The 27,181-nt window shown below is 48.4% G+C and overlaps 1 protein-coding gene across 5 annotated transcripts in view; it reads right to left on the minus strand.

The window, feature by feature from the left end:
• The window catches only part of SH2B3 (SH2B adaptor protein 3), a 90,834-nt gene extending 63,901 nt beyond the window's left edge, over window positions 1–26,933 (minus strand). Inside the window, exons 1-2 of one of the 5 annotated variants that reach the window (XM_072600453.1) lie at window positions 26,847–26,933; window positions 4,436–5,239 (exon numbers count right to left, since the gene is read on the minus strand). In XM_072600453.1, the coding sequence (XP_072456554.1) occupies window positions 4,436–5,212 (777 nt within the window). In that variant the 5' untranslated portion in view covers window positions 5,213–5,239; window positions 26,847–26,933. Of the gene's footprint in view, window positions 1–4,435; window positions 5,240–25,244; window positions 25,763–26,786 lie in introns of those variants that run through there. The other 4 variants (XM_072600452.1, XM_072600451.1, XM_072600455.1 and 1 more) reach the window with 4 other exon arrangements.
• Between the last annotated feature and the right edge of the window lie 248 nt (window positions 26,934–27,181).

The following is a 27,181-nucleotide window of genomic DNA, read 5'->3' on the forward strand; positions in this document are numbered from 1 at the left end:
GACACAACCTTACCACCTGCTCCTGGGTCTGACCCCAAGGGAGGACCCTGAACATTCAATTCCTCTGCTTCTTTCAATGGACCTCTCTTCACTCACTGATTCTCTGCCTAGACTCATTCCTCAATGGTTAGCACTCTATGACTTCTATTTTCCCAATCCCAGAGTTACTCCTCATCTCTACTTTCTGACTTCTCTGACTTCCTTCAAGTCTCAGCTAACATCTCAGTTTTTCCCAATCCCCCTTAATGCTCCTCAGGTTAGTCAGTCTCTAGGATCCCTATTCAGGCTCTTCACCTCAGGTACACACTGGAATTGGGACCTTGACCATAACCCACAATGCTCCCCTTCCAAATTAATGAACTCTGAAATAACTTGAGCTGATCATAATCTTTTATCACTCTCTCTTTCTGGATGCTTTGTAACCTCTAATAATGTTCTTCATCCTCACTGTGGCCTCTGTTCCCTTTCTATCATTTCTTTTCCAGCCCATCATCATCATCGCACTGTGTACATACTCTCTTCCCAACCTCAGCCCCCTTGGTCAACCATAATATCTTGCCTCCTTGTCCTATAAAGCATCAATCACACTTTGCCAAAACGCAATGCTTGTTTACTCCTGCCACCTACCTCTCCTGTTCCCATTCACACACTGCAAAATAGAACTGTCAGCATACAAATGGATGCTACCTGCTCTGTATTGGGCCCTCACTGCAGCAAGGCAATCCTCACACTACTCCCTCATTGATTTTTTATCCTACTCATCACATAGGGGTTGCTCCGAGCCTTCTTGTCTCTCTACCCTCAAATTATTGAGGGCATTCACCAAGACAGTGTTCTCTCCTCATCTCACACCTTTCTGACATTATCATCCCCTACTAGATAACCCTTCACTCCAGTCTCAGGGGAAGTGGCTCTTCTCCTTGCCAAAGTCAACCCCTCCATATATGACTCCATCCCCACTCATGTTCTCTAACAAGTTGCTCCCAGTCTCTCTCCTAAATTCCTCCCTATCTCCTGGCTCCTTCCCAGCTGTTGACAAACATGTCCATGTTTCCCCCTTGTTGACAAAATCATTGCTTGATTCTCCCTTCCCCATTAGCCATTGACCTAAGATTCCCCTCCTCTTTCCATCATTATTCAGTACTTTCTGCTTCTGCTCCTCTAATTCTGTTTATGTTTCACTCGTTTCTCTCACTTTACAGTCTGGCTTCCAACCTCACCATTCAACAGAATGGCTTGCTCCAAAATTACTAATCATCAATGGTCAAATCTAATGAAAAATAGCAGTAGCTAGTATTTATACAGCACCTACTATGTGCTGGGCATTGTGCTAAGCACTCTACAAATATTATCTTATTTGGTCCTCACAACAACCCTGGAAGAGTATGTACTATTATTATCAATCCTAGTTTTACAGAGGAGGAAACTGAGGCAGAGCCCAAAGTCACACAGCTGGTAAGTATCTGAATGGCCTTTTCTCCTTCTTGACCTCTCTTCAGACTTTGATACTTCTGATTACCCTTTCCCTTTGGATTCTTTCTCCTCTCTAGGGTTTCATGACACTCCTCTCCATTCCCGGTTCTTCCCCTATCAGTCTGAGCACTTGTAGAGTCTGCTTTGCTGCATATTCATATGGGTTTTGGCCACTACATGTGGGTGTCTCTCATGGTTCTGTCCTTTTAGCTTGGTACTATTTCTCTATCTCATCAGTTGCCATGGGTTCAATTATCATCTCCATGCAGATGGATTCCTGAATCTCTATATCCAGCTCTAGTCTCTTTCTTGAGCCTTACACACCCACATTACCAATTGCCTTTTGGATATCTCTCATTGGATATCCGATAAGCATCTCAAATTCAATATGTACAAAACAGAACTCATTCTCTTCTCCCCAACCCCAAACCTTCCTCTAGCCTATACTGCCTACTGTCATTGAATACGCTACCACCATCCCAGTTCCCATCGCTGTCTTTGACCTCTTACTTGAATTTATTCTACTTTTTGTCACTATGATGCCTCATTGACCTCTCAGGAACATCCATCAACCTCTTCAGACTTCTCACTGGGGAACGCTCCCCTTTTCTAGTGCTGCCTCCATTTTGGAGAGGGGTCCAGGATGGCCAACATTCATTCCCCTCTTGGCTTGGCTTTTGACTTTTCAGACTTAAAAAGCAGGTCATGGTGTGTGCACCTCTTGTCCCTGCCACCCTCCCCTGATGCCAACCTTTTCACTTTTTTGTACATACTGTTTTCTCCTACTAAAATGTTAGTTCCCTGAGAGCAAGTACTCTCTTTACTTTTGCTTGTATTTGTATCTCCAGCACAGGACCTATTATAGAGTAACCACATAATAAATGCTTGTCGCCTACTTGTCTGCAAACTCAAACCCTTGCCAAAACCTTCTCTTTACTCACACAACTATGACCCCATCTTGGGCACTCTTCACCTCTCCTCTGGACCTTTGCAGTAGGTTCACTGGTCTGCTTCCAGTCTCTCCCAGCTCCAATCTATCCTTCACAGAGCTACACAACTGAGAGAGGTGATGGGAGCTCATAGTAGAGCAGGGAGGTGTTGCTATGGATAGAGTGCTGGGCCCAGAGTCAGGAAGACCTGAGTTCAAATCCAGCCATAGACACCTACTAGTTTTGTGACAAGTTACAAATGCTATCTGCCTCAGTTTCCTCAACTGTAAAATGAGGATCATAATTATACCTACCTTGCCAGGGTCATTGTAATGAGATAATATTTGTAAAGCACCCAGCACACTTAATAAATGCTAATAAATTCCTTCCCTCCCTATGGTCTGAGGACTTCAGAGACCAGCTGGGTGCACCTGAGACTGACCAGGAATCCTCTCTACATTCTCCAGAGCCTCTGCTTGAAGACCTCTGGACTGCAGAGTGCTGTTCCCTCCCTCCCCATGCAGGCCATGCCTGCCAGAGCTCTCTCACAGTTAGGAAGTTTTCCTTGGACTGAAGAGAAATCTAGCTGGAGCATCCAGTTCTGCCCTTGGGGGCCAAGCATAACAAGGCTAATCCCAATTCATCAGGCAGCCCTTCGAAGACACACAGACAGCTATCTTGTCGTGTATTCCTTCCATAAAAAAGAACACACTGAATGTCAACTTCCTATGGTCAGAGGGCCTATGGTAGAGACTGCCTCCTTCTGCCCTCCTACCCCCACTCTCCCGCTATCCCCTCCCCCTGGATCTGGAATAGTGGCTGAGCCATGAGATCTTGAGTCTGAGGACTGAGTTTGAATGCCAGTTAATAATGACAGTTGGTATTGATACAGTATTAGTAATAACTAACATTTCCATAACCCTTTGTACAAGTGATCTCATTGATTGGATCCTCATGATGACTTTGTGATGAACTGCTCAAGAGGCTCCCTTCTAATAAAAACATATCCCTTTCAATGTCATCCTTAAGAGTTATAGGAATACTGCCCACATGCATTCTTCAATCACCTTTCTCATTGCATCGACCCTATCCAAGGGCAGACTGAAGCTTGACTCACTTCTCAGATAAGGACACAAAAAACTGAAGCTAGGGGCTTAAAAAAGAGAGAGAGAGAGAGAGAGAGAGAGAGAGAGAGAGAGAGAGAGAGAGAGGAAGGAGGGAGAGATAGAGAAAAAGAGAGAGATAGAGACACAGAGAGAGAAAGAGAGCAAGCAGGAGGGACAGAGAGGGGAGGAGATAGAGAAGGAGAAGAAAAAGGAGAAGGAGAAGAAGAAGAAGGAAAACAAGGAGAAGGAGAAAGAGAAGAAGAAAAAGAAGGAGAAAGAGAAGAAGAAAAAGAAGGAGAAGGAGAAGAAGAAAAAGAAGAAGGAAAAGGAGGGGAAGGAGAAGGAGAAGAAAAAGGAGAAGGAGAAGGAAGAGAAGGAGGAGGAGAAGGAAGAGGGAGAGAGAAGTTGTTTGATTTCCAAGGCAAGGTCCATGGCCTAAAGCTCCCATCCCCAGCTCCTCACTGATACCACACCATAGCAGAGCTGGTATAAGCAATTCCAGAAATACACGGACCCTTGAGAAGACCATCCAGAGCCCCAGCACCAGAATCAGAGGGCGGTGCCTCCTTGCCAAGTCAATGAAGGCCAAGCTTGTTCTGAGACCTCCTCTGTCCTTCCCCTCACCTCCAAATACCTCCTGGGACCTTAGTCACCCTGTGAGTTCACAGCACCCTTCTCTAGCAATGTCTTTGACCACAAGACCATGGCCTTAGTCACTATGGAGACCCTAGCAAAGGTATGGTCAGGAAGCAAGGTTAGTTCCTTGACCAGAGAAGAGAATTCAGGGTATTTGAAACCTAAACAACATGAAGAGCTATTGCTTTTAGCTCATGCTGATTTCCAGACAATGGGCTACACTGCAGAAAATATACTTCCCTAAAGATGGACCAAGTATTGATTTGAGGGAAGAAAGGGGTCAGCACTTACCTTGGGGGGATCAAACAGCTCCAGGATATAGTCTTCACCACCTTCTGGGCTCACTACCTTCCTCAATACCAGCCGGCCCCGCTGCCTAAGGGCCCCACTGTCCATGGTGGTTTCATCCACTAGGCCATATTTGAGGACACCCTCCTTTCGGGCCTCAGGAACTGGCTCCCTGGACAGGCTCCAGGGCAGGATTTTCTTGGCCAGGCCTTGTTTAGAAGGGGGGTCACCCACCTCACCCTCAGCTGTTCCTTCCCCAGTGACCAGTGTTTCTGAGGGGCGGCGTCGAAAGATATGGCGAAGGCTCCTTCGAAGGTGATGGAAAGAGTAATGGGCAATGGATCGGGGGGAGGCCAGAGGTGAGGCCCCTCCTGTGAGCTCCTCTGAACTCCGGGATTTGGGCAGGGTCTGCAAGGTGACTTCGGGGGCCCGCTCACCAGCCTCTGGAGGTGCCTCTGCCTTGGGAGGTGCTGCCGAGCCATCCGTGTGCCTCCGGCCTGTCTCTCGATAGTCCCGGACCCGGGAGGTAATGGGCCGCAGCCGTAGCTGGTGCATGGCCCAGCCCTCTCTCACCTCGTGTCGGAAATACTGCTGGAAGAGGTCCGTGAACTGCAGCGAGAAGTGGTCAGCCCCCAAAAGGTCATGGTGGGGGTGCTCGCTGGCAAACAGCCAATATTGCTTGGCCAACTCCTTGGCCGTGGCCACTGCATGAAGTTCACAGAATTCACTCCAGCCCCGGGGGTTCGAGGAGGGTGAAGGCTGAAGGGCTGGCCCATTCATTGCCGGGGCCGAGGCAGGGAGACTGAGCTGTAAAGACACAAAAAGGGAAGGGGGCTGCTGAGTAGGAGGCAGAGGCAGACCTGCTCGGCCAGGCCTTTGAGAACATTCCGAGCTGGGCCTTCCTGGAAGATGCCATAAACTCCATCTGGAATGCCCTTCTGTTCCCTCATAACCTCATCCATTCTCAGGAACCCCACAAAGACCTGGGTTCAAATTCTACCTTTGACACTTACTAGCTATGTGACTCTGGGCAAGGCTCTCTAGGTCTGTTTCTTCAGCAGTAAAATGAAGGGGTTAGAAGAAATGGTTTTAAGATCCCTTCCCACTCAGTATCCTGACCACCCCATTCCCCAAGCTCCCTCTCCCCTGAACTCTCAAAAGGCTAGTGTTGTGAAATCTGGGTTCAAATCCAGGGAAGAAGACAACCTATTGTCCTGTAGTGAAAGAAAACTGTCAGAGGTCAGGAGACCTGGGCCCCAGCAACACCCTCCCTCCTACTTAGCGCTCTTTATAGTAGAATCATAGACTGTCTGAGCTTGAAGGGTGTTAGAACATAGAACATCAGAGACAGAAGGGACCTTAGAACATAGGACAGAGTTAGGAAGGGCCTTGGAACCTAGAGTGTCTGAGCTGGAAGAGACCTTAGAACATAGGATGTGAGAGTTGGGAGGGACCTTAGAACACAGAATGTCAGAGCTGGGAAAAGCCTTAGAACCCAAAGCATCAGAGCTAGAAGAGATTTAGAGTAAAGGATGTCAGGGCTAGGAGTGACCTTAGAATATAGGATGTCAAAACTGGGTAGAGGGGCCTTAGAACAAAGAATATCCAAGCTGGGACGGACCTTACAGCACCAACCCCTCCCTTCAGGGGCCCTGAGTTTCCTCTTTCCTGGAATAAAGGGCTAGGGCCTGGGGCCAATTCATTCATGAGAGTGAGAAACTCTGAAAGATGATGGCCTGGCCTGCCTCCAGGTGAATCACTCTCCTCCTGGCTGGGCCAGCCTCCAGCATCCTGGTCTCCAGCATCTTTCATGAAACTCACATTAGCCATGACCACCCTGAGTCAAAAAATTGAGCCCAGAGATCCAGAAGCGAATTTCTCCCACAGATCTGAAGACTTGTGTTTGCCTCTTGCCTCTTGATCTTTTCTAGTGGTAGGGGAGAAGAATCTCTGCAGAATTTACCCTGCCAGATTCTTAGGATGCCTCGTTGGACAATGGATGTAAAGCATACATTTCATTTATATGCTATTATCATTATTATTAATGACCATAGAGGGCACATTGGTGCTGGCCAGAAGATGCAGTCCACTTGCTTCGTCCATAGGAAGGTGAGGTGCAAGGGGGCCTAGAAAGTGATGAGATATCAGAGAACTTTCTCCAGAAAGAGTTTGGGAAAAAGAGTTTGGCATCTGATTCCCAAGCTCTCCCCACCCCTTGAATCCCCCATGGAACAAGCTGCCAGGCTAGACATGCTACGTCAGGGTCAGACAGCTGCATCCATACTGTTGAATGTCTACACCCACCTCCCCACCCCAGCCCAAACTGGGCCGCATCAGGGTTTAGGGGACCCTGGGAACTCCAGTGAAAGGGTCAAAAACACAAGTACACCCAGAGCCTAGTTCAGAGGATCATAGATTTCAAGCTAGAAAGGATTTCAGATGTCATCTTGTCCAATCCCCTCGTCTTACAGAGGCAAAGCAGCCATCCTATGATTCGTGCAGACCAGTAAGGGAAGAGGGGGGTCCGAACCCAGATTCTGTGAATTCAGAACTTTTCTTAAAGTCCCATGATGACACATAAATCTGGGACCTATTCCCGTAGAGGGGTCCAAAGCAGGAGAGGAAAAGAGGGGGGAAAAGATGACAAAAAAATCCCACATTGTCCCCAGAATCTTACTGTAGTCCTATTAAAACTTCAAGCTTTCTTCTTTCTCATGGTTCCTCTCTTTGGTTCTAATTCTCCTCTACAACATTGCTAATGTGAAACTATGTTTAACAGGAGTGAATCATCAGATTGCATGCCATCTTAGGAGGGAAGGAAGGGGGAGAAAATTTAAAACTCAAAATCTCATGGAAGTGAATGTTGAAAACGAAAAATAAATAAATTAAAAAACTTACAGCTGCATGAAGACTTTTGGGGACCCCTCCATATGTACTCCTCTGCTTGATGTCACAGTCTGTCCCCAATCTATTGGTACCCTTCATGCTCTCAACTCTCTGACAACATGATATCCCCCCCCATGCCCAATACCCCTTGGCTTTGTACAGATGACTCCTCCCCTCCTCCCCCCTGCCTCTTAGAAAAAGGTCCAGTTCAAGACCTACCTCCTATCTGATTCTTTTTTGGATTCCCCTTGGTCAAAAGCTCTTAACCTAGGGTCTGGGAAACTTGGGTTTTTTTTGTTTTGTTTTTTTTAAAACTATATTTCACTGGCTTCCTTTGTAATTCATGTATTTTAATTTTATGCATTTAAAAACACCTCTAAGAGGGAGTGCATAGGTTTCAATAGACTATCTTCCCTCATTGTTAGGGTAAATGCTTCCATTTGGAAGATTATATTTGTGATGTACATTTTTAAAATTTATTTTGTTCATATTCTCTATTGACTTGCCTCTGAATATATTGTAACCCTTCCCACACAGTCCATATGTATGACCTGCCTGAGACTTTTGTCCTTGTATCCCTAGTGTCTACCATTTAAGTAGTAAGCACTTAATAAAATGCTTGTCGCCCAACGGATTGGATGAAAGAATGAATGAATGAAAGAAAGAAAGAAAGAATGAATGAATGAATGAATGAATGAATGAATGAATGAAGAACATCCTGCCTGTGTGGAGAGAGAAAAAAACCAAAACCGAGTCTCTTGGGTAAATTCAGCCTTAGCTCAGAATCATTTTTCGTTGACCCAGAAAAGCCCTAGGAAAATTTGTATAGTAAATGAAATTTATCTAACACTTTAAAGCTTGTAAAACACTTTATAAAACTGTCCCATTTAAGCCTCCAGGTGTCTTGTGAGGTAGGCACTGCAGGTATTATTATTAACCCCATTTAATAGAAAGGGAAACAAACTCAGATGGGTTGATGGGATCCTAGCTCAGATACTCACTGCCTGCATGATCCTGGGCATTCCCTCTTGGGGCCTCAGTTTCCTCATCTGTAAAAAGAGGGAGTTGGACTAGGTGGTCTGAGATGTCCTTTACAGTTCTGTCTAGGTTTCAGGTCCCTATACCTCCTTGGTCCTCAGTTTCCTCATCTGTAAAGGGGATGTGTGGAGTAGAAGACCTCTGGGGTCCTTCCACCTCTATGGCTCCTCAAGAAGTGACCATCCAGGCTTTCCCTGAACACCTAATCTGATGAGGTGCTCATTTTTTCACAAGACAACTCATTCCATTTCTGGATAAATTTCTATTGGTCCAAGGTTAATGCTGCTAATCAGAGTCAAAACCAGCACTTGAATCCAGGCTTTGTGACTTCAAGTCCTGTGCTCCTTCCACTAGGTGGCCCAAGATCTAGAAGGGAGGTCAAATCATGGGAGAGCAACCCCCCTGAAGCAGCAGAAGTCAGGCCCAAGGCAGGGCAGAAGAAAGACCAGCTTGTCCTTAACAAACATTAGGCTGTGAAAACTGAGCCTCTGACTCTTCCCATGCTGAGGTTCTTTCCAAATTTGGGAAATCAGAGGCATCCCAGAAAATACTCTGCAGAGGACACCTTGAGTCATGAAAATGATCCACAGCCATAATGCCTCTGTTTCAAACTGTACTGTAAAGTTCTAATGGTGCCCATCCAGGGACATATTAAGAACTAGGCACCAACTAGAACTAGGTGAATTCCAAGGTCCTCTCCCTGGTCAGTGTGATGAGACATTGAGTCAAAGACAGGTCTGCGGACCTGGCATCACTCTGTAGAATGAATGCAGTTGTTTTGTTCTCTTTAGCTGTAAAGGGAGGAAGTTGGATTCTCTAAAGACCCTCCCCACTCTAAAATTCTATCACTTCATGCCTTGACCCTTCTTGCTCTTAAAGGTAGAAATGTAACAGATCTTTAAGAGATGAAGAGAGGTCATTTAGAATGAAATGGATTCAATTCCACAAGCATTCATTAAGCATCTCTCTGAGCTGGGCTTTGTGCAAGACCTCGGACTTACAAAGGCAAAAAATAGAATCCTGGCTTTGGAGAAGCTCATTTTGTACAGTGCAATATTCGTCTATTATATTCTGCTTCTGTGGGATAACACCACATCCTGACCTGGCTAAAAAACAAACAACAACATTGAATTTTGGAGTGAGGAGATTAAAGCAGGGAAAGGTCTTAGAGGGGAAGGGAGGAAAGGGGGATAAGCATTTACATAGCACCTACTGTGTGCTAACCACTTTTTCCAAATGTTGTCTCATCTGATTCTTGTAACCTTGCAAAGAAGGCGCTGTAATTATTGCCATTTCACCACTGGGGAAAACTGAGGCAGGCAGAGGTTAAGTGTCTTGCCCAGGGTCACATAGCTAGTAAGTGTTAGAGGCCACATTTGAACGCAGATCTTGTTGATTCCAAGTCCTGCAGGAAGTCTGATGATGGCCTGGTGCTCTATCCACTGAACCACCTTAAACCTAGTCTAAATATTCCATGTTGCAGATGAGGAAACTGAGACGCAGAGAGAGTATGGAACTTGCCAAGGTCAGCCAAGCAGTGAGTGGCAGAGGCAGTGATAAAGGTAGGATTTCAACTCCTGTCCTCAGGATCCCAAGTTACTCTTTGTTCTTTTCATGGTATTATAGTAATTTGGGTCAGATCTGGGTTCAAATCATGTTTCTACCCTTTACCAACTATGTGACCTTGGATGAGTCTCTTCTCCTCCCTAGGCGGAATCAAATGATTACGAAGCACCTACTATGTTCTAGGCATATGCCAAGCCCTGCCCTCAAGGAGGGTACACAGTAGGCGCTGACAGTCTAATGGGGGAGACCATGTGCAAACAAATACCTACAAAAGTACACTCTAGAGGGGATAAAATTGCAAATAATTAAAAGAGGGAAGGCACTGGAATGAAGAGAGGTTGGGGAAGGCTTTCTGTAGGAGGTGGGATTGTAGGGACTTAAAGGAAGCTAGGGAGGTCAATAACAGAGGAGGGAGAGAGTTCTGGGCACGGGGAAGCTAGAGAGTCTCATTCACAGAATAGCCAGGAGGCTGACAGAATCAAAGGGTTTTGGAAGTAGATGGTAGGTGGTACAGGGGATGATAGAAAGCTGAGCCTAGAGTAAGGAGAACCCAAGGTTAAATCCAGCCTCAGATACTAGCTGTGTGACCCTGGGCAAGTCATTTACCTTTTGCCTCAGTTTTCTCAACTGTAAAATGGGGGTAATAATAACACCTACCTCCTAGGGCTGTTGATCAAGTAAGATAATATTGGTAAAGCGCTTAGCGCAATGCCTGGCACACAGTAGGCATTAGTTTCCTTCTTGCCCCCCTGCCTTTTATCCAGCCTTAAAGCATCAGTGTACCCTTGGGCTATTTCAAGGGCTCTTCACCTGGGGTTGGGGGTGTTCCATGGAAGGGGTGCTCCCAAGAGAGGCAGGCAGCTCTGTCACGGGAAGAGAAACCCCAAGTCTGGCTTGGGAAAAGTGAAGGAGTCCCACGTCAAGGGCTGGCTAAACCTTCTCAGGCTCCCCCTGCCCTGTACCGGATGTGCCTAACTCCTCATCAGCCGAGCTGGCCGGGTCTGCCTCACAGAGAAGAGCTGAGAACAGGGAGATTTACTGACTTTCTTCCGGAGCCTGCTGGATTCCAGTCAACCAGGGTTACCATGGGGCATTGGTCCAGGGCTGGCCCTCGGGGACACTCATGGCTGCCATCGCCCTTTCATGTGCAGCCAAGGCCCAGCTGGGCCAGCTTCCACATTAGAATGCCTGTGCCCCTAGTGCCCTTCAGATTCTATAGGGCCAAAAAGGGCTTCGGACCCAAGGCTCGAAGAATGAAGTAAGTACAACAAGGAGAGATCACCACAGAACCCAATTTTGAAAAATCAAACATATATTTAAGGCTAGGCATCTATCCCACTGGCAATTAGGCCCCATCCTATGAGGTCAACCCAAGGGCAGCATTCAGGGGGTCAGGGCACTAGAACAACTCATTCCTCCCCCTGCCCTCAAAACAGACCCAAACTCTCCTCTCCCCAAAGGACACCTTTGTCAGGGCACCCAAGCCCCTAGGACAAAGATGCTTAACCTGGAGTCCACAGGGAGTCCATGAATTTGAAGTGGAAGGGGGAATTATATCTTTATTGTAATCTAATTGATTTCCTTTATAATCCCATATATTCTATTTTATGCACTTAAAAACACGATTCTGAGAAAGGGTCCTGAAGTTTCTTCGGATTGCCCAAGGGGTCCAGGACACCTAAAAAGGTGAGAACTCCTCCTCTACGCATATCTCAGCCTGTCTTAACATGGAAGCTACGTTAAAAAAACAAAGATCCTTTCCCTTAGGAGCACACACTTAAAGCCAAGGAGCCATCCAGTCCAATCTATCCCCAAAAGAAATTCTCCCTCTAGTTTCCCAAATAAGCTGGCATTCAGCCTCTGTCCAAATACCTTCAACAAAGAGCAACCAACTACTCTATGCCTCCAACTCCCCCGAATTATCTCATTTGCTAGACATATTTTATGACAATAAGATAAATACAGCGTGTTATCTTTCCTGTTAGAATGTAAGTTCCCTGAAGGCAGGCACTGTTCTATTTTTGTCTCTGCTTCTCCAATCCACACAGTAAGTGCTTAATAAATGCTTTTTGGTTGACTGATAAACTGACTGACCACAGACACCCATCCAACTTTTGAATGGTTGTCATTGTTAATTTTTTTTCCCCTTCTTAACAGTAAGCCCAATATACCCCCTTCCTCTTTCTATCCCTTGTCTCCGGTGCTCCTGCCCCGGAGAGGTGGGAGTAGGGGAGGCAGAACAGAACAGAACAGAATCGCCTTCATTTTACAGATCAGGAAGCTGAGGCTCCCAAAATTGACATAAAAGAGATATAGAAGAGGGGTCTAGGGATCATCGACTCCAGCCTTAACTCTCTCAAACCTTTACAGCTGTGGAAATTGAGGCCACAGAGTTAAGTTCCTTGCTCCAGCCCACATAGCTTCTAAGTGTCTCAGGCAGGATTTGAAACCAGGTCTTCCATACTCCAATTCTAACACTCTTCCCACAACACTGGACATCTTGGTTTGCCCAAGGACACACGCTAGCTAATAAGTGGCAGGTGTCAGATTCAAACCCAGACCTGACTTCAAATGCAGAACTTTTTTCCACTATGCCAAGCTCTTCTCGGACGCTGGGCTCAAATTATTGGTTAATAATTTTAACATGCACTTTGTAAATCTAGCAAATGAGATAATTTTTGTAAAGAACTTAACACAGTGTCCAGCACATAGTAGGTGCTTAATCAATGCTTCTTCTCCTTGGGGTGCTCCATTATTGTAAATTTAATATGATTATTAGATGGAATCCTTGTGAAAGATTTGTGGGAAGAGAAAGTGCTTGCCCCTGGAAATTACTTTGCACAGTCAATAGAATATAAACTCCCTGAGGGCAGGGACTTCCTTTTTCTTTGCATCTACATAGTATCCATTTAATAAATTGTTGATTAACTGACTGTCTAAATTTTGTGCTTTGTTTTCTATGTACATGTTGTCTCCTTCAACCTCCCCCCAACCCCCCAGCCATGTAATCTGGAGGAAAAGGATTCTTTGGTTTTTCTCCTTGTATCACTAACTTCCTTATCCACCAAATAACAGATGAATTTAATATCCTAAAAGGTTTCTTCCAGCTTTACATTTATTTTTATAGATGATAGAACTGAGGCTGAGAGAGGCAAATCTCTTGATTTGCCTGGGGTCACAGAGCTAATTAGTGTCTGAGGTGGGATTTGAATTCAGCTCCTCCTGATACCAAGACTAGGAACTGAAGGGAAAAAAATGCCACCCAGGCTGTTGTGATATGAGCGCTTGTCTCGCTAGTCATTTTGCTCTGAGCACAAAAATCAGAACGAAGCCTCACTCTCCCAGTCTTCCTCTGTCCTGTTTCCCCAGAGAGCCTGGCCCCCGGCCCGGGAGCAGGAGCCAGGATAATCTGCCAGTTCCCTTGAATGGAGGAGTCTGGCTCAAGGGATCTCAAAAGGTCAAGATTTCACAGAGCACCCCCAGTGGGGGAGGGAGGTCTTAGCATCTCCTCCTTCAGGAGCAGGCAGCCTAAGTGTCCCAAAGAGGCCCCTTCCCCCATTCTGGCCTCAGTTTCTCCACTGTAAAAATGGGGAGAAGGACCTTGTCCAAAGATATAGAATACGAGCCAAGGCAATAAAGGCCCCAGGCCAGAGGCTGAAAGAAACCGAAGTGAGGGCAGGGAAAGTTTAGGATGTGGGGCTGAGTTGAAACCCCTGCCCCAGGGCTTCCTCCCCAGCCCAGGCCTGTCCGAGTTACCCAGTTCAAAGCAGCACACACTGTGGCATTCGCAGGGTCAGCCCTCAGTGCGGAAAAGTGTGGGAACATTTCTGTGGCCTGGAGGCTCAGGAGGTCTATGGGGGGGTGGGGCGGGAAGGAGGGGGTGTGCCTTAGGAAACATATCAACAGAGTCAAACAATCACCCAGCTAAGGCTCCCACAGCCAAAGACCAGGAGCTGAATGTGCTGACTATGGAAAATAAAGGATGGAGCGGTCACTAGTCTTTGGCTGCGGGGGAGGACCCAGAAAGCCAGAGTCTTGGGGGACCTCCTCTCCTTACACCCACCAAGGAAATTCTCTGAAACCAAGGGGTAGAACTTAGGTGTGGTTCACAACAGGGAGGGCTTTCCAAGTCTAGTGCAGCCATTTTACAGATGAGGAAACTGAGTTGGAAGATGAAGAGATTTGCCCAAGGTCATACTGGTGATAAGTGATCATGCACCATAGTCACAGAGATGGGAGGAGAATTGTTTGACAGATGAGGAAACTGGGGTTCCACAAAGTTAAGGGACTTGTCTAACGACATCTAGGTAGTGCATGCCAGTTTTCGCTTCCTCTTTCTCACCTCAAGTATGTAGCCTACTGCAGCAGAAACCATCCCAGAGAGTTGGGATGGTGGAGGCCTTGGTCTGAATCACTGAAAAGTACTGGACAAGTCAACTGACACTTCTGAGCCTCAGTTTCCCTATTTTTAAAATGATGGAGTTGGACTAGAGGAGGGTCCCTTCCAGCTCTGGATAGATGATCCTACACTAAGCCTTAGTTTCCTCAGCTGTAAAATGGGTATAGACATCCTTGCACTCTACTTACCTCCCAAGGTTATAAGGAGAGAAGCACTTTATAAACCTGAAAAGGTTAGTTAGAACAAAACATAAGCTGCTCTATTTCTTAACCATGAAGTCCTGCATAGCAGGTTCTGAACTAGGCTGTCTCATGACCCAGGGATTAAGAGTAATTAGTACCAGCCTGAAATGAGATATAGGCAGACAAAAACCTGTGAAAAGTGCACTGTGGAGAGAACGTCAGCTATGGCTGTAGGGGTGGAAGAGAGATGGAAAGCCATTCAGCCTGACGCCATCACTGTACACAGAAGGAAACTGAGGCCCAGAGCTAGAGGGAGATTCCCCTCCTGCCCTCAGCTGCAAGTGGAATTTTGGACAGAACCTGCTCTGTCCTGCCTCTCGCACTCCCACAGGTGGGAAAGCTGGTGGTATCCAACTGACTTCTGAGAACAGGAGTTCAAATCCTATTCTACTCCTTGGGACCTTCATTTTACCTTTCCTGGGCCTTAGTTTCCTCAGCTGTAAAGTGGAAGTGTGGGGGGAATTGAATTAGATGGCTTCTACTCTTGGCCTCAGTTTCCTCATTGGTAAAATGGGAATGGAGGCAACTAGACCAAATGATTCCTAAGGTCCCTTTGGGCTCTAAATCTTTGCTTTGCTAATCTTTTCCTGGGCGCACAGTGTCTGGGCCAGGTACTGGGGGTTTGGCCTGAGCTGTCTCCCCCCTCATTCATCTGCTCCCCACTCCCTTCCCAGATCCCAGCTGGGCAGCCCTGCTGGAATTTCCCAGGCCAGCCCCCATCCTGTTGAAATTAATAGTCCCACCAAGAGCCAAACTCCACACTCTTGGCTCTCAAGGAGGGACAATTACTGTGTTGTTCCAGGAGATCTTATCTCCCTAATGAACAATTTAGAAGCACCCAGGCAATTACACAGCCTGCCTAAGGAGGAGTCCCGGGATCGAATCACACGGCTCCCACTCCCAGCCCTCAACCCCCCTCAAACCAGAGGCCCCATTAATAGAGAAACTGTGAATGCACCATGAAACCTTTGATTCAGAACCATCTGCTCCAGGGCAACTCTGTCCGTGCCACCCACCCTGACCCTCCATGGGACATCTAGTTGGTAAGAGACCCTTCGTTCCTCTGGGAAGCAGGCAGGCAACCCAGGAAAGAATATAGTCTAAAAATAAGGAAAAGAAACGAGACAAGAGAGAGAGACAGAAAGAGAAAGAGAGACAGAGACAGGAAGAGTCAGAGACAAGGAGAGAGAGGTAGGGAGAGAGAGATAGGTAGAAAGACAGAGACAGAGAGATACAGAGGTAGAGAGAGATAGGGAGAGACAAGGAAACAGACTAGGTGAGAGAGGTAGGAAAGAGAGGGAGAAAGAGATAGGGAGACAGAGACAGGAAGAGACAGAGACAGGAAGAGTAAGAGACAAGGAGAGAGAGAGGTAGGGAGAGAGAAGTAGAGAGAGAAAGATAGGGAGATAGAGACAGAGAGGTGGGGGGAGAATTGGGGGGGGTGTCTCAGTGACCAAACTGGCCAGGACCCTTGAAAGAAACAATCCATCATCAACTATTTATTAAGGCATGCCTCCTCCTTCCTCTCCTGAGGCAATGGGGGCACCAAGGGTAGGTAGGCATGTGGTCCCTTCTGGACTAGGGGAAGTTGGCTTGCACTCACCTCCTCTCCTCCCTCCCCCATTCACCTCAAGTTCTCCTCTCCTCATCTAGGATGATAGAATTGGCTCCTTCCTGTCCCAGGCTTTCACTACTGCTTTCCTGTCCTATGTATTGTGGCTGCCTCCGGCCACTTCTGCAGAGTTGGCATCTCAGCTTTGGTACCCACTAAATCTCCTCCCCTAGAACCCCTCCTCCCCCAAACATCTTCCCCCCTCCACTTCTCCAAGGGCCCTGGGCCAAAGCTCAGGGCTACTGTTCCCTTACCTGCTGACCTAGCAATGGCTCTCTGGTCTCAAGGGCTCAGTCAAATGCTACCAGATGGGCAAGCAGAGGTTGCTCCCCTCCCCCCCAAACCCAAAGCCCAGCTCCAGGTCCTTCTCCACCCATGCTGGGGGCCTGCCCTGCTTCCTCCACCTAACGTCAGAAATGAGGGCAAGGTGAGCATTTCCCAGTTAATTATAAGTTTTGAGCTCAAGGGGGATGGCAGGGGAGGGAGGCCAGGGGAAAAGAGAGTTTTCCTATGGTGAGGAATCCTGTTTTCCTTTCCACAAGTGGGGGTAGGAATGGTTCAAAAAGCAACCCACAAAGATGGCTTAGCACAAGGTAGAGTATGAAGAGAAAGTTTCAGCCTAGGAACACAAGAGAGATGCCTCTTCCTTCAAGTCTTCCTTAATACCATTCATTCATTCTTTGGATAAACATTTAGTAAGCGCCTACTGTGTGCCAGGCACTACACACTCCAGCCAGAAAAATTTTCTAAACCTTCTGACTTTTTTTTCCCCTAATACTAATTGTCATCGAATTGCAAACCTGCTGAAGTCAGGAATTATGTCTTTTGTTGTAGCCTGGCACACAGTAGGCATTTATCAAGTGCTTGCTGCCAATGCTACTCCTTTGGTCATACTTTGCCCATATGCAAGTCTCTTAACCTCTCTGGGCCTCAGTTTCCCCATCTGTAAAATGAAAAGATTGACCTGGAAGACTTCAAAGTTCCTATCTAGTCCCAATACTATGAATCTATGATACCAGAGGACATAGAATATGAGAGAACATAGCTGGGAAAGAACTTGGAACGCTGAATGTCAGATGGAATATTTGAATTGGGAGGGGCCTTAGAATGCAGAATATCAGATCTTGGGGTGGGGAGGAGGAGGGAAGCACTTTTAGAACATGAAATGTCAGAGCTGGAAAGGCCCTTGGAATGTGGAATTAGCTGAACTTTAGAGGAGGAAGGGAACCTAGAACCTCAGAGCTGGGAGGAAACATAGCTACCATTGTAGTCCAAATCCCTCATGGTATAGACAGGACAACTTAGGTCCAGAGACAGAAGTGACTTGTCACATGACTGGGCAGTGGTAGCTGGATTTGAACCCAGACCTGATTCTAAATACAGCCCTCTTTCCCATAAACCCCAGATTTGTTGGGCTGGAGCGAGGACCACCGAGGTGTCCAAGGCTGGGGGAGATAGCTCAGGGTGCTATGACACGCACCCCATGGCCTGCTCTGGGCTAAAATTCACCATCACTCTCATTGGGGTTTCCTGCGTTACCTTGGACTCATAGAAAACATTTATCGGGCTTGCACATGCTGTTAGAACAGGAAATGTCCTCCCGCATCCTCCCCCCCATACCCTCCCCCCACACCACTGCATGCAGGGACCAGGAAAGCTCTGGGTTCTGCTACCTCCCCAATCATCCCCTAGCCAGCTAGAGGTCAGAGGCAGAGAAACCGGCTAGATCTTAGAGGTTCAGATTCGTACTCCTCCATTCATCTGGCTTCCTACCCCTAGTGCCAATGACCATGTCTGGCATATAAGTTGCTTAATAATTGCAAAATGCTTGTTGAAATGAACTCGTCCCTCTAAAATTAGGGACTGTGGGGTTGGGATTGATGAGCCCTTGACGCCCCGTACCTGGGAGAATGAAGTAGAGACTTTTAGACACTGGAAGCCCTTTTTTACAATTTTTTTGGGGGGAGGAAATACCTCATGCCATTTCTTAATCAGCTCTTTTCACTGGGATAGTGTGTGGTTGAGTGGGGGTCAGGAGTTCTTGGTTCTAGTTTCAGGTCTGCCAACTATCTATCCAAATGTGTGACCTTAGGGTTTAAGCTACCTAGTCACTCTGGGTCTCCACTTCCTCATCTGTAAAACGGGGACAGCAATACCTTCTCACCCTTGAAGATAAAGTAAAAAATACACCCATAAATGTTCTGGAAAATTAAATGTTCTATTTAAATCGTTGCATCATAGATTGAGAGCTGGAAGGGACCTTAGTGACTAGTGAGTTCAAGTCCTCTCATTTTACAGATGAGGAAACTGAGGTTGGGAGAGGTTCTGAGGCAGGATTTGAACCCAGGGCCTCATGACACCAAGTGCAGGGCTTTATCCATTTATACCACATTGCTTCTCCAAAGGATATTTTCTTCCTCCCTTATTCCAGAAGACTACTGTTTTCATCCCCTCTCCCTCCTCATATCCACCGATTCCTAACCTCCCCCACTTCTATCAGGGCTGCCAGCCTGTCTGTGAGTCAGCAGCCTAGATGGGCTCTGACTTCCTACTACAGGCAGCCAGAGGTTCCCCCCTCCAAACCCCTGGGGCTGGAACTTCCAAGCAGCTGTAAACACCCCTGGACGAGAGTTGGGATCAAGCTGGGAGGCTAAGAGTATACCCAAGCTCAGTTCTGGCAGACCTAGAGAGCTGGGGGAGGAGGGTGCACTAGACATGCCCCACCAGAAGCAGCAAGAGGTTGGTTGCAGGCTAAACAAACTCCTCAAACAACCTCTCTCTCCCCTGCTTGGTCATATTGTGTCTCTTACCCTCCCCCTTTCCCCCTCCCCCCATTTCTCCCAATCCACTCCCCTTTCCAGGGGCCTGCCAGCTCAGTGAAGCTGGTCCAGATTTCTTGCGCACCCTTGGCTAAGTCTCCTAACCTCTATGAAACTTTAGCTTTGCACTCGGGCAGCTGAGTGGTGCAACAAGTAGAAATCGCTGGGCTTGGAACCGCGAAGACCTGAGTTCAAATCCCACCTCAGACACTTACTAACCCAGGCAAGAAGTCCCTTAAGCAATTTCAGCCTCCATTTCCTTATCTGTGAAATGAGGGGGATTTGACAGCACATAGAGTCCCTTCTTGCTCTAAATCCCTGATTGGTGAAGATTCCACACACATAAATTTAAACCTCATGGCCTTTCCCCAGGAAGAGTGTGGTGAGTTCCAATGTGGGTCAGCACTTTCTCTTCAATTTACAAAGTCATCTAGAATAACATCCTCAAATTCACATCCAAACCTAAGTTCTCTGCATACTGGCTTAGAAAATCACATATCAGCATTATCTATGTTCTATTGTATTTTTATATATTTTGTTAAATATTTCTCAATTGCATTTGAATCAGGTTCAGGCTGCACTCCCATGCCTCTGGCCTAAAGCACAGAGAGATTAAGGGACTTTAGGGTCACACAACCAGAACAGGTCAGAGGTGAGATCTGAAACCAGGTCTTTCTTACTCTGATGGAGGCTGACTCTATCCAATACACTTTGCTGCCTCTCCTGGTCTTCTAGATAAGAAAGCAGGCTCAGAGAGGCCAAGAACCTTGCTCAGGGTCACAAGGGATAAAAGATCAGAGGAGGAATCCAAAGATGGGTCTCCACATGCACTGTCCTGTCCATTGTACCACAATGCCTCCAGAAAACATTCTCCTTATGTCTCCATCCCCTTTTGTCCTCTCACATCCCTCACTGGAATGAGAGCTGGAAGGGATTTTAGAGATCATGTAATATAACCCTTTTGATTCTACAGATGGGGAAACTGAGGCCCAGAGAGAGAGGAAAGGGCTTGACCCAAGGTCATATACTCCAAATATCCACATACCATCCCAGAGCCTGTAGGGAGAAATCTGCATGTCCAGGATGGAGGTTGCCTGGTCAACCTCACCTCCCCCACCCAGGCCCCTCAAAAGTAGGGACATATGGGGGGCCCAGAGGGAGCTCCATTGGTGTTTCCATTCTGGAACTGGCCTGGGGCTAACTCTGGATGCAGGCAGGCAGTCACATGACCTCCGCTGGCCATCGATCACCCCACCCTCATGTGTCATCTGGGTGGCCCTTCTGCCTGGACGGTCACTGACACAGAGGGGCACTGACTCAGTCCCTAGTACCCAGGGCCTCCAGAAGGCCCATGAGCCTGGGAACTCAAACTCCTGAGTTCAATTAGATCCTGACTCACTGCCTGACCCGAAAGGAGTCACTTCCCTTCCTAGGTCCTCAGGGGAATGGGGAATGAGGATCTTCAGGGGAAGGATGAGCCCCCCTTTGGCAAGAGAATCTGGCAGAGACCAGAGCATTCCTTAAAAAAAAAAAGTCACTCCCTGGAGTGACTTGTCTACCTGCTCCTGTTGCCTTACATTGTTTTGGTTCTTTCCTAAGTCTCTCTTCTTCTCTTCTCTTCCCACCTCCCTTTTCCTGCTCCTTCCTTCCCATCTCAGCTCTGCCTGACCTCTCTAGGGTTCTATGACTCCTGCTCCCCCTTTCATGTAAAGCAGGGCAACATACTGTTTGTCCATCCCTACCACATGGTAACAGTTTCTATTTTGAAGACCCAGGCAACCAAATAAGATAGGAGTTTTTCAGGAAACTTGAAATAACAGTCCTTCTAGCTCTGGGAATCTAGTATAGGACTCCCCTTTGAGGTCTCTTCTTTGAATGGCCAAATGTTGGGAGATAATACTCTCTATAAAGTCTGGAACATCAAAGGGACCTGGGCCAGATTAAGACGTAAGGACAGTGTTTCCATTTCACAGCCTCATGCCAACCTGGGACGCCCTCATTCCCTAACAATGTGTCTACTCCTGGCCACTTTTCAAAGGATACTACTGGTGGCAAGAGAATTATGGCAGGCACTGAGTACCCCCTGCCTGCCAGTTTGTCTGACGCTGACCAGCTCCCAGCCAGACCTCTCGGGCATTCCATTCCCCCAGCCAAAACTCTCCCAGATTGCCAGCAGGCAGGGCATGCCTCTATTGCCATCAGGTCAGGCAGGAGAGCAATTCTAAGGTACCCAGAAAGCGCAGACCCTGAATGCCAACCATAAGCTCTTCCAAGGCCAGCCAACCCATCAGGAGAAGCAGTGTTGTCTCAGCTCATCCAAATGTCAGGGTACCCTGGCACCAAGTCAGGACAGGCAGGAGGTCCAAGGAGTGCTAAGTTGGCAGCAATGCCATCTGGAAACTGTCAACTTCAGAGAGCCAGTTCGAATAAATTTGGCCAACCTCTGCTACATTTTGATTTTTTTTTTTAAAGAAATTTATATTTATAGGAAAAAGCACCGAGCCTAAGCCCCTGGGGGGATACTCCACAGTATGTTTTGGAGAAGAAAGGGGAGGAGATGTGAGAGTAGAGAAGGCAAACAGACCTGATTCAGAGCACAGGACAAGACATTTTTTCTTTCCCAGACCCTGGGAACCCAAAGCATTTCTTCCTAAGATTCTAGGAATCCACAGCCATCCATCAGCACCCTCTGCCTCCTTCTTGGCCCCTCCCCAACCATCATTCTTTGTTATAGCTATATTAATAATAACAACTGACACTGACCTAGTGCTTTAAAAGTTTACAAAGCACTTTCTAAGTATTATCTCCTTTGTTCTCCAAACACCCCACAGAGATTGGTGCCACCAGACTTAGAAACAGAGAAATCAAGTATAGCCCAGGGTCTCACAACTGTTAGGGGTTGGAGACTGTATTCTAACCCAAATTGATCCTGATTTTCAAGTCAAGCATATACACACTGGCTCTCTGGTCAGAAGAGACTTCCAAAGCTTTCATCTATTCGTTCCAGCTTCAAGATTGGTCCCTGTACTACAGACTGGTCTCCTACCTCCCCTCTACCACCTCATTCTAGCCTGCTTCATTAGAGGACCATGGGATTTGGAATTTGAAGAGACCACAGGACTATCACACACTAACGACCATGGATTTATAATTTATTAAATTCAATCTCAAGAGAATTTGTATTTGCTTTCATAGTCCCTTCACCACCCACAGAGCCTGGCATGCAGTAGGTGCTTGATAAATACTTACTGATTGGTTGTTTTAGATATGGATGGGTTCCTGGAGGTCACCCAGTCATAGCATCAGAGAACTTTGAAACTGGGAGGGACCCCAGGTGCCATCAAGGCTAACCTATGCCTCCCAAAGAATCCCCTCTACAACCCCAGTGGTAATCCAGCCCTGACTTGAATACTTCTCGTGATGGGGAACCCACTACTTCTAGAGTTCCCCCTTGGGCAGCCCTAATAGTGATGAAGGTTTGGTTTACAATGAGCCTCAATTGACAGATTGAGACTCAGCAATTTCTACCCCTTGTTCCCAGTTTTGTACCAGCTAGCCCCTTCATTTTACAAATGAGGAAACTGAGGCCCAGAGAAGGGAAATGAGTCTCCCAAGGTCATGCTTAGTTGAGCGAGAACTTGACAAAGGGCCTCCAACTCCACAGATCCAGGAATCTCTCCATTCCACTACATGGCCTCAACTTTGTAGGTGGATGGTCAGATGAGAGGAGAACCTCTCCTCTTCCCCCCTCTCCCCCTCCTAACACACAGAGCAGTGGGAAGGGAGGCCAGATTTGCAGGACCTGGATTCAAACCCCAACTCTGCTACCACCTGAGCAAGTTTCTGGGCTTCAGTTTGTTCTTCTGTAAAAGGAGGACCATCTGCTGTCCCTTCCAGCCCTGGGATCTTGGAGTCCAGTTAGTCCAAGCCTCTTGTTTTAGAGATAAGGAAAGAGGAGATCAGAGAGGTACAGAACTAGAGGGGACCTTTAAGGGCATCTACTCTAACCCTCCCATTTTACAGAGGAAAAAGACTCGATGAGATGAGTGACTTGTCCAAGGTCACACAAACATCAAAGGTGGTATCTGAACCAAGGTCTTCTTAAACCCAAGCCCGATACCCTGTTTATTACACTATGGCTCCTCCCAGCTCTAAATCCTATGAACTCTTATATGACTATAAATAGGAAGGGGGGGGGATGCCATTCTCTACGTCTGCTCAGGACCCCAGTTTCGACTGAGATTCTGGCTGATGTCACAGTAAAGGCTCCCTCCAAAGCAGCTCTGAAGGACTTTGAAAGGAGTCCTGTAAGGCACTCTGAAAGTGTCTGGGGGGCGGGGAGGGGAAGAGAGAGAGAGAAAGAGAGAGAGAGAGAGAGAGAGAAAGAGAGAGAGAGAGAAAGAGAGAGAGAGAGAGAAGAGAGAGAGAGAGAGAGAGAGAGAGAGAGAGAGAGAGAGAGAGAGAGAGAGAGAGAGAGAGAGAGAGAGAGAGATATGGGAATCCTTTTTGGGTTTTTTAAAGGCCCAGAATTTAAATTTCTGTTCTGGGAGATATCCCAGGGCTCTTCTGGGGCACATGGGGATAGGACACCCATCTCCTTTGCCATCCTGGGACTGAAATGTTTAAAGTCCCATCTGTGTTCCCTTAAATGCACTCAGGGAGGGATGGCCCAGTCAAAGGACGCTGGGCTACTTCTCTGTCTACCAACTGAGAATAGTGGTGGGGAGGTGCCCCCTCCAGTCCTGGGATTGGGGGAATTGGAAGGGAAGCCCACAGGATCATAGGTTTAGTTAGAAGGGTCCTTGGACAACATGTAATCCAGTTTCCTCATTTTACAAATGAGGAAACTGAGTCCCAGACTAGGGAAGTGACTTGCTTTTAAATGGCAGACAGTATTGGGCCTTTGACTCCCAAGTCAAGTTCTAAGGCTCAGACTACAAAAGACAAACAGAGATAAGATCTTTCAGTAGAGTGCCTGTTCTTCCTCTAGGCTGATCCAAGACACCCGAGGGACTCCCCCTTCCTCATCTTGGGGCCCAGCAGTCAGGCAGTCGATCAGCAAGCATTTAGGTGCCAGGGCCCCCTCCTCTACTATCTCCAGGCTGGGGGATGGGGAGCAGAGGGGGAGGGGGCATAAGTGGGTGGGGGGGGGGAAATGTCAAAAGAGGATGGGGAAGAGAAACAAGGAAATATGGTAATCAGGAAAATGAGCCAGGACTTGGATGTGCGCCCCCCACTCCAAGTTCCTCAAATCCTCAAATGTCCCCCCCAAACACACTAAGACTGGCAGGAGGGGATTTCTGAGAGACACATGACAATCACCTAAAATACCCTATTCTGTGGGGAGTGATGAAAAGCTTAGACAACCTTCTCTCCTGGGGAAACACCTCTGGTAACATACTCTGACCCACAGACAGCAGTAGCCTGTCCTGAGAGACATACACAGTTGTCAACCAGGTTTGGGAAAAGTGGTTGGGTCCTGGGGAAAATAATTCAGCTGCTACTGGTGGGGGTGAGGACTTTCTTTCCTTGGGTCTCCTTTCCAAGGCTACCACTCCCACAAAGGTGCTTGGAGAACAGAAGAAAGAATGGGGAAGAGTGCTTGAGTGGAGGAAGAGCGAAGGGCCTGCCGTCCAGGGCCCTATTCTACCACCTCATCCCAGATTTATCTCCTTGTCAAAAAGAAAAGGGGCATAGGATAAGAAACCGAATAGCTGAGCATCCCCGGGGACCGGCAGACTATACTTTCACTTTCTAGAAACTCATAGCAGAGAGGACTCCCTCTTCCCAACAACCTTCTCCCTGAGCCACGATCTGACCCTTTTGCCAAGACTTGGTCAGCTTAACTCCCTTGCCCCAGGGATTCAGGATGCGGGTGTTAAACAGACAGTGTCCCCCCCACCACCCAGAAACCATCAGTGCCTTAAAAACCAACCCCCCACGGGTTTGCAAACCCCTTCCGCCCTTGTCCTGGAGCTGTAACACGTGGGTGTGAGGGTGGTGGGCGAAAGAGAGGAATGGGGTCCGGTCCCAAGTCGGTGCCCGGGGCTTCTCAGCCGCACCACCCTAGCTTGGGGCGGGGGGGGGGGGGTAGAGAACCGCGAAAACGGAGGACTTGGAGAGCTAAGACTGGGCACAAGAGGATGAGGGAGTGCCCACCACCTTCGGGGCATCAGTCTCATGTCCCCCAAATCCTCCCTTTCCCCCCGAGGCGGACCTTTCTCTAGGAGCCAGGTTTGGGGAGCCTTACCTGAGAGAGAAGCCGTGGGGGTGTAGCCGGTCCATGGTCTCACTTGTCATCCGTATCCTCTCCCACTCCCCCCAATCCAGTTGTCCCCTTAAGCTCTCTTTCTCTCTCCAGTCTCCTCACACACGCGCGCGCACACACACGTAAAACACACGCGCGGACACACACACACACACGCACACACACACACGCACACGCACACACACACACACACACACACACACACACACACACACACAAACTCACACCGGGCTCAGGAAGGAAACCCGGACTCGGAAAATGGCCAAGGTCTCATCATTTCCGCTGACAGCGCTTGACAGTTGAAGATGAGTCCCTGGGCCAAGCAAACTTTGCCGGGGGCCAGGCGAGACCCGGCCGCGAACCCGGCTGGAGCGGGCCGCGAACGGCGGCCTGGGCTGAGCCCTCGCTCGGGCCGGGAGCTCCGAGAAAGGCGGAGAGGACAGAAGGAGCAGAAGGCAGCAGTGGCGGAGGTTCGGGCAGCAGAGACCATGCCTCCCTCCGTCTGTCCCTCCCTCTGTCCCTCCCTCTCTCCCTCCCGCCGGTTACGTAAAAAGGGTCATTACTCCGAGGGACTAGAGACCAGGAGGACTGCAGGGGGTGTGTGCCAGGCGCGCCGTGTCCCCTCCCCTGCCAGCGGCTATGGGTTCGGATTTGGATTTGGGGCGCGCTGGGGCTGGAGGGGGTCACTGCGGGCTCGCACCCCAGACCGGGAAGCTTAGCCAACCGAGGACGCAGAAGCAGTTCCCCTGGGGCGCTGGGCCGGAGGGGAGGAATTTGGATGGGCGCCTACGCCTCCTTTCCGAGACTAGGTCACCCCGAGGGGTTAGAATCTGCGGGGTTAAGGTCCCTAGCTTCCCACAGCACCGCCCCTCCCTCACCCTAGGGGGTCTGGGAAGGATAGTTGAGTGTGCCCTGCTTCCTCCACCGAGGGCTGCCCCCAGCCCACCCACACCCCTCAAGGGCACCTAGAAACACGTGTCAGGGCCCCTGGGCCCTGGGAAGCCATCGAGTCACCGCCCCCTCCCTGCAACCACACGCGGCGCCTGGCTCCAAGTGCCGCTTGTCCGGATTAGAGCTGCCTCTGACCAACGCAGGCAAACCTAACTAGTCTCACAGATGTCGCACTGGAAGGAATGCCAATATTCCAGTTTCCACAGATAAGAAAACTGAGGCCCAGGGAAGGGCAGGTTGACACACAACTGATGTAACATCAGAGCTGGAGTCCCAGCTCTGGTCTTTTTACTCTACGATCTTTTCTCCTTCCCCAAGGTCTCGCACACAGTTGGTGTATAATAAATGTCTGTGGAACTCGCTATTCGCTCTTCCAGGTATAGAGGAAATAACTTGGTCAAAGTCCTCGGGTCGGCCTTCAGAGCCCTGCCCAGTCTAGTCCATCCGTAGTCCCCTCCTCCCCAACCTCAAACCTTCGCTCCAAGGCCGTCTAAAATTCCTACACCCCCTTTCCAGCCCTCCCCACCTCGGAAACCGGTTTTCCTCACCCCTACAGCCACACTCCCAACTCACCTACTCTCTAGTGGCTTAGGTCACTCACTGGCTCTGCTTGGTATCAGGACACAGACGTACCCTTTTCAGACGTGCCAGTCTTCTCTCCCCGGGATATTTTGAAAATTTCCTTCAGCAGGGGTGGTGTCTTCTACCTTGTGTCGTCCTCCCGGGCGCCTCGCCCAGTGCCGGGCATTTGGCAAGGTCTCCATGGACGCTCTTGAGAAGAAGGCACGAAAGCTGCCTGGGTAAGTGGAGATGCTCCCCTGAGGGGAAGAGTGCCAGTGGCAGACAGGGGCTGGAGAGGGGGCGGTGTAGTCTGGGTACACAGCTGTCCTCGCCCCCGCTCTGCACTGCCTTTAAGCGCCCCCTGCAGGGCCAGGCCCAGGACAGTCCACGAGCATTTATTTTGCCCC

This window comes from Notamacropus eugenii, chromosome 4 (genome assembly GCF_028372415.1).
Source record: "Notamacropus eugenii isolate mMacEug1 chromosome 4, mMacEug1.pri_v2, whole genome shotgun sequence".
Lineage (NCBI taxonomy): Eukaryota > Metazoa > Chordata > Mammalia > Diprotodontia > Macropodidae > Notamacropus > Notamacropus eugenii.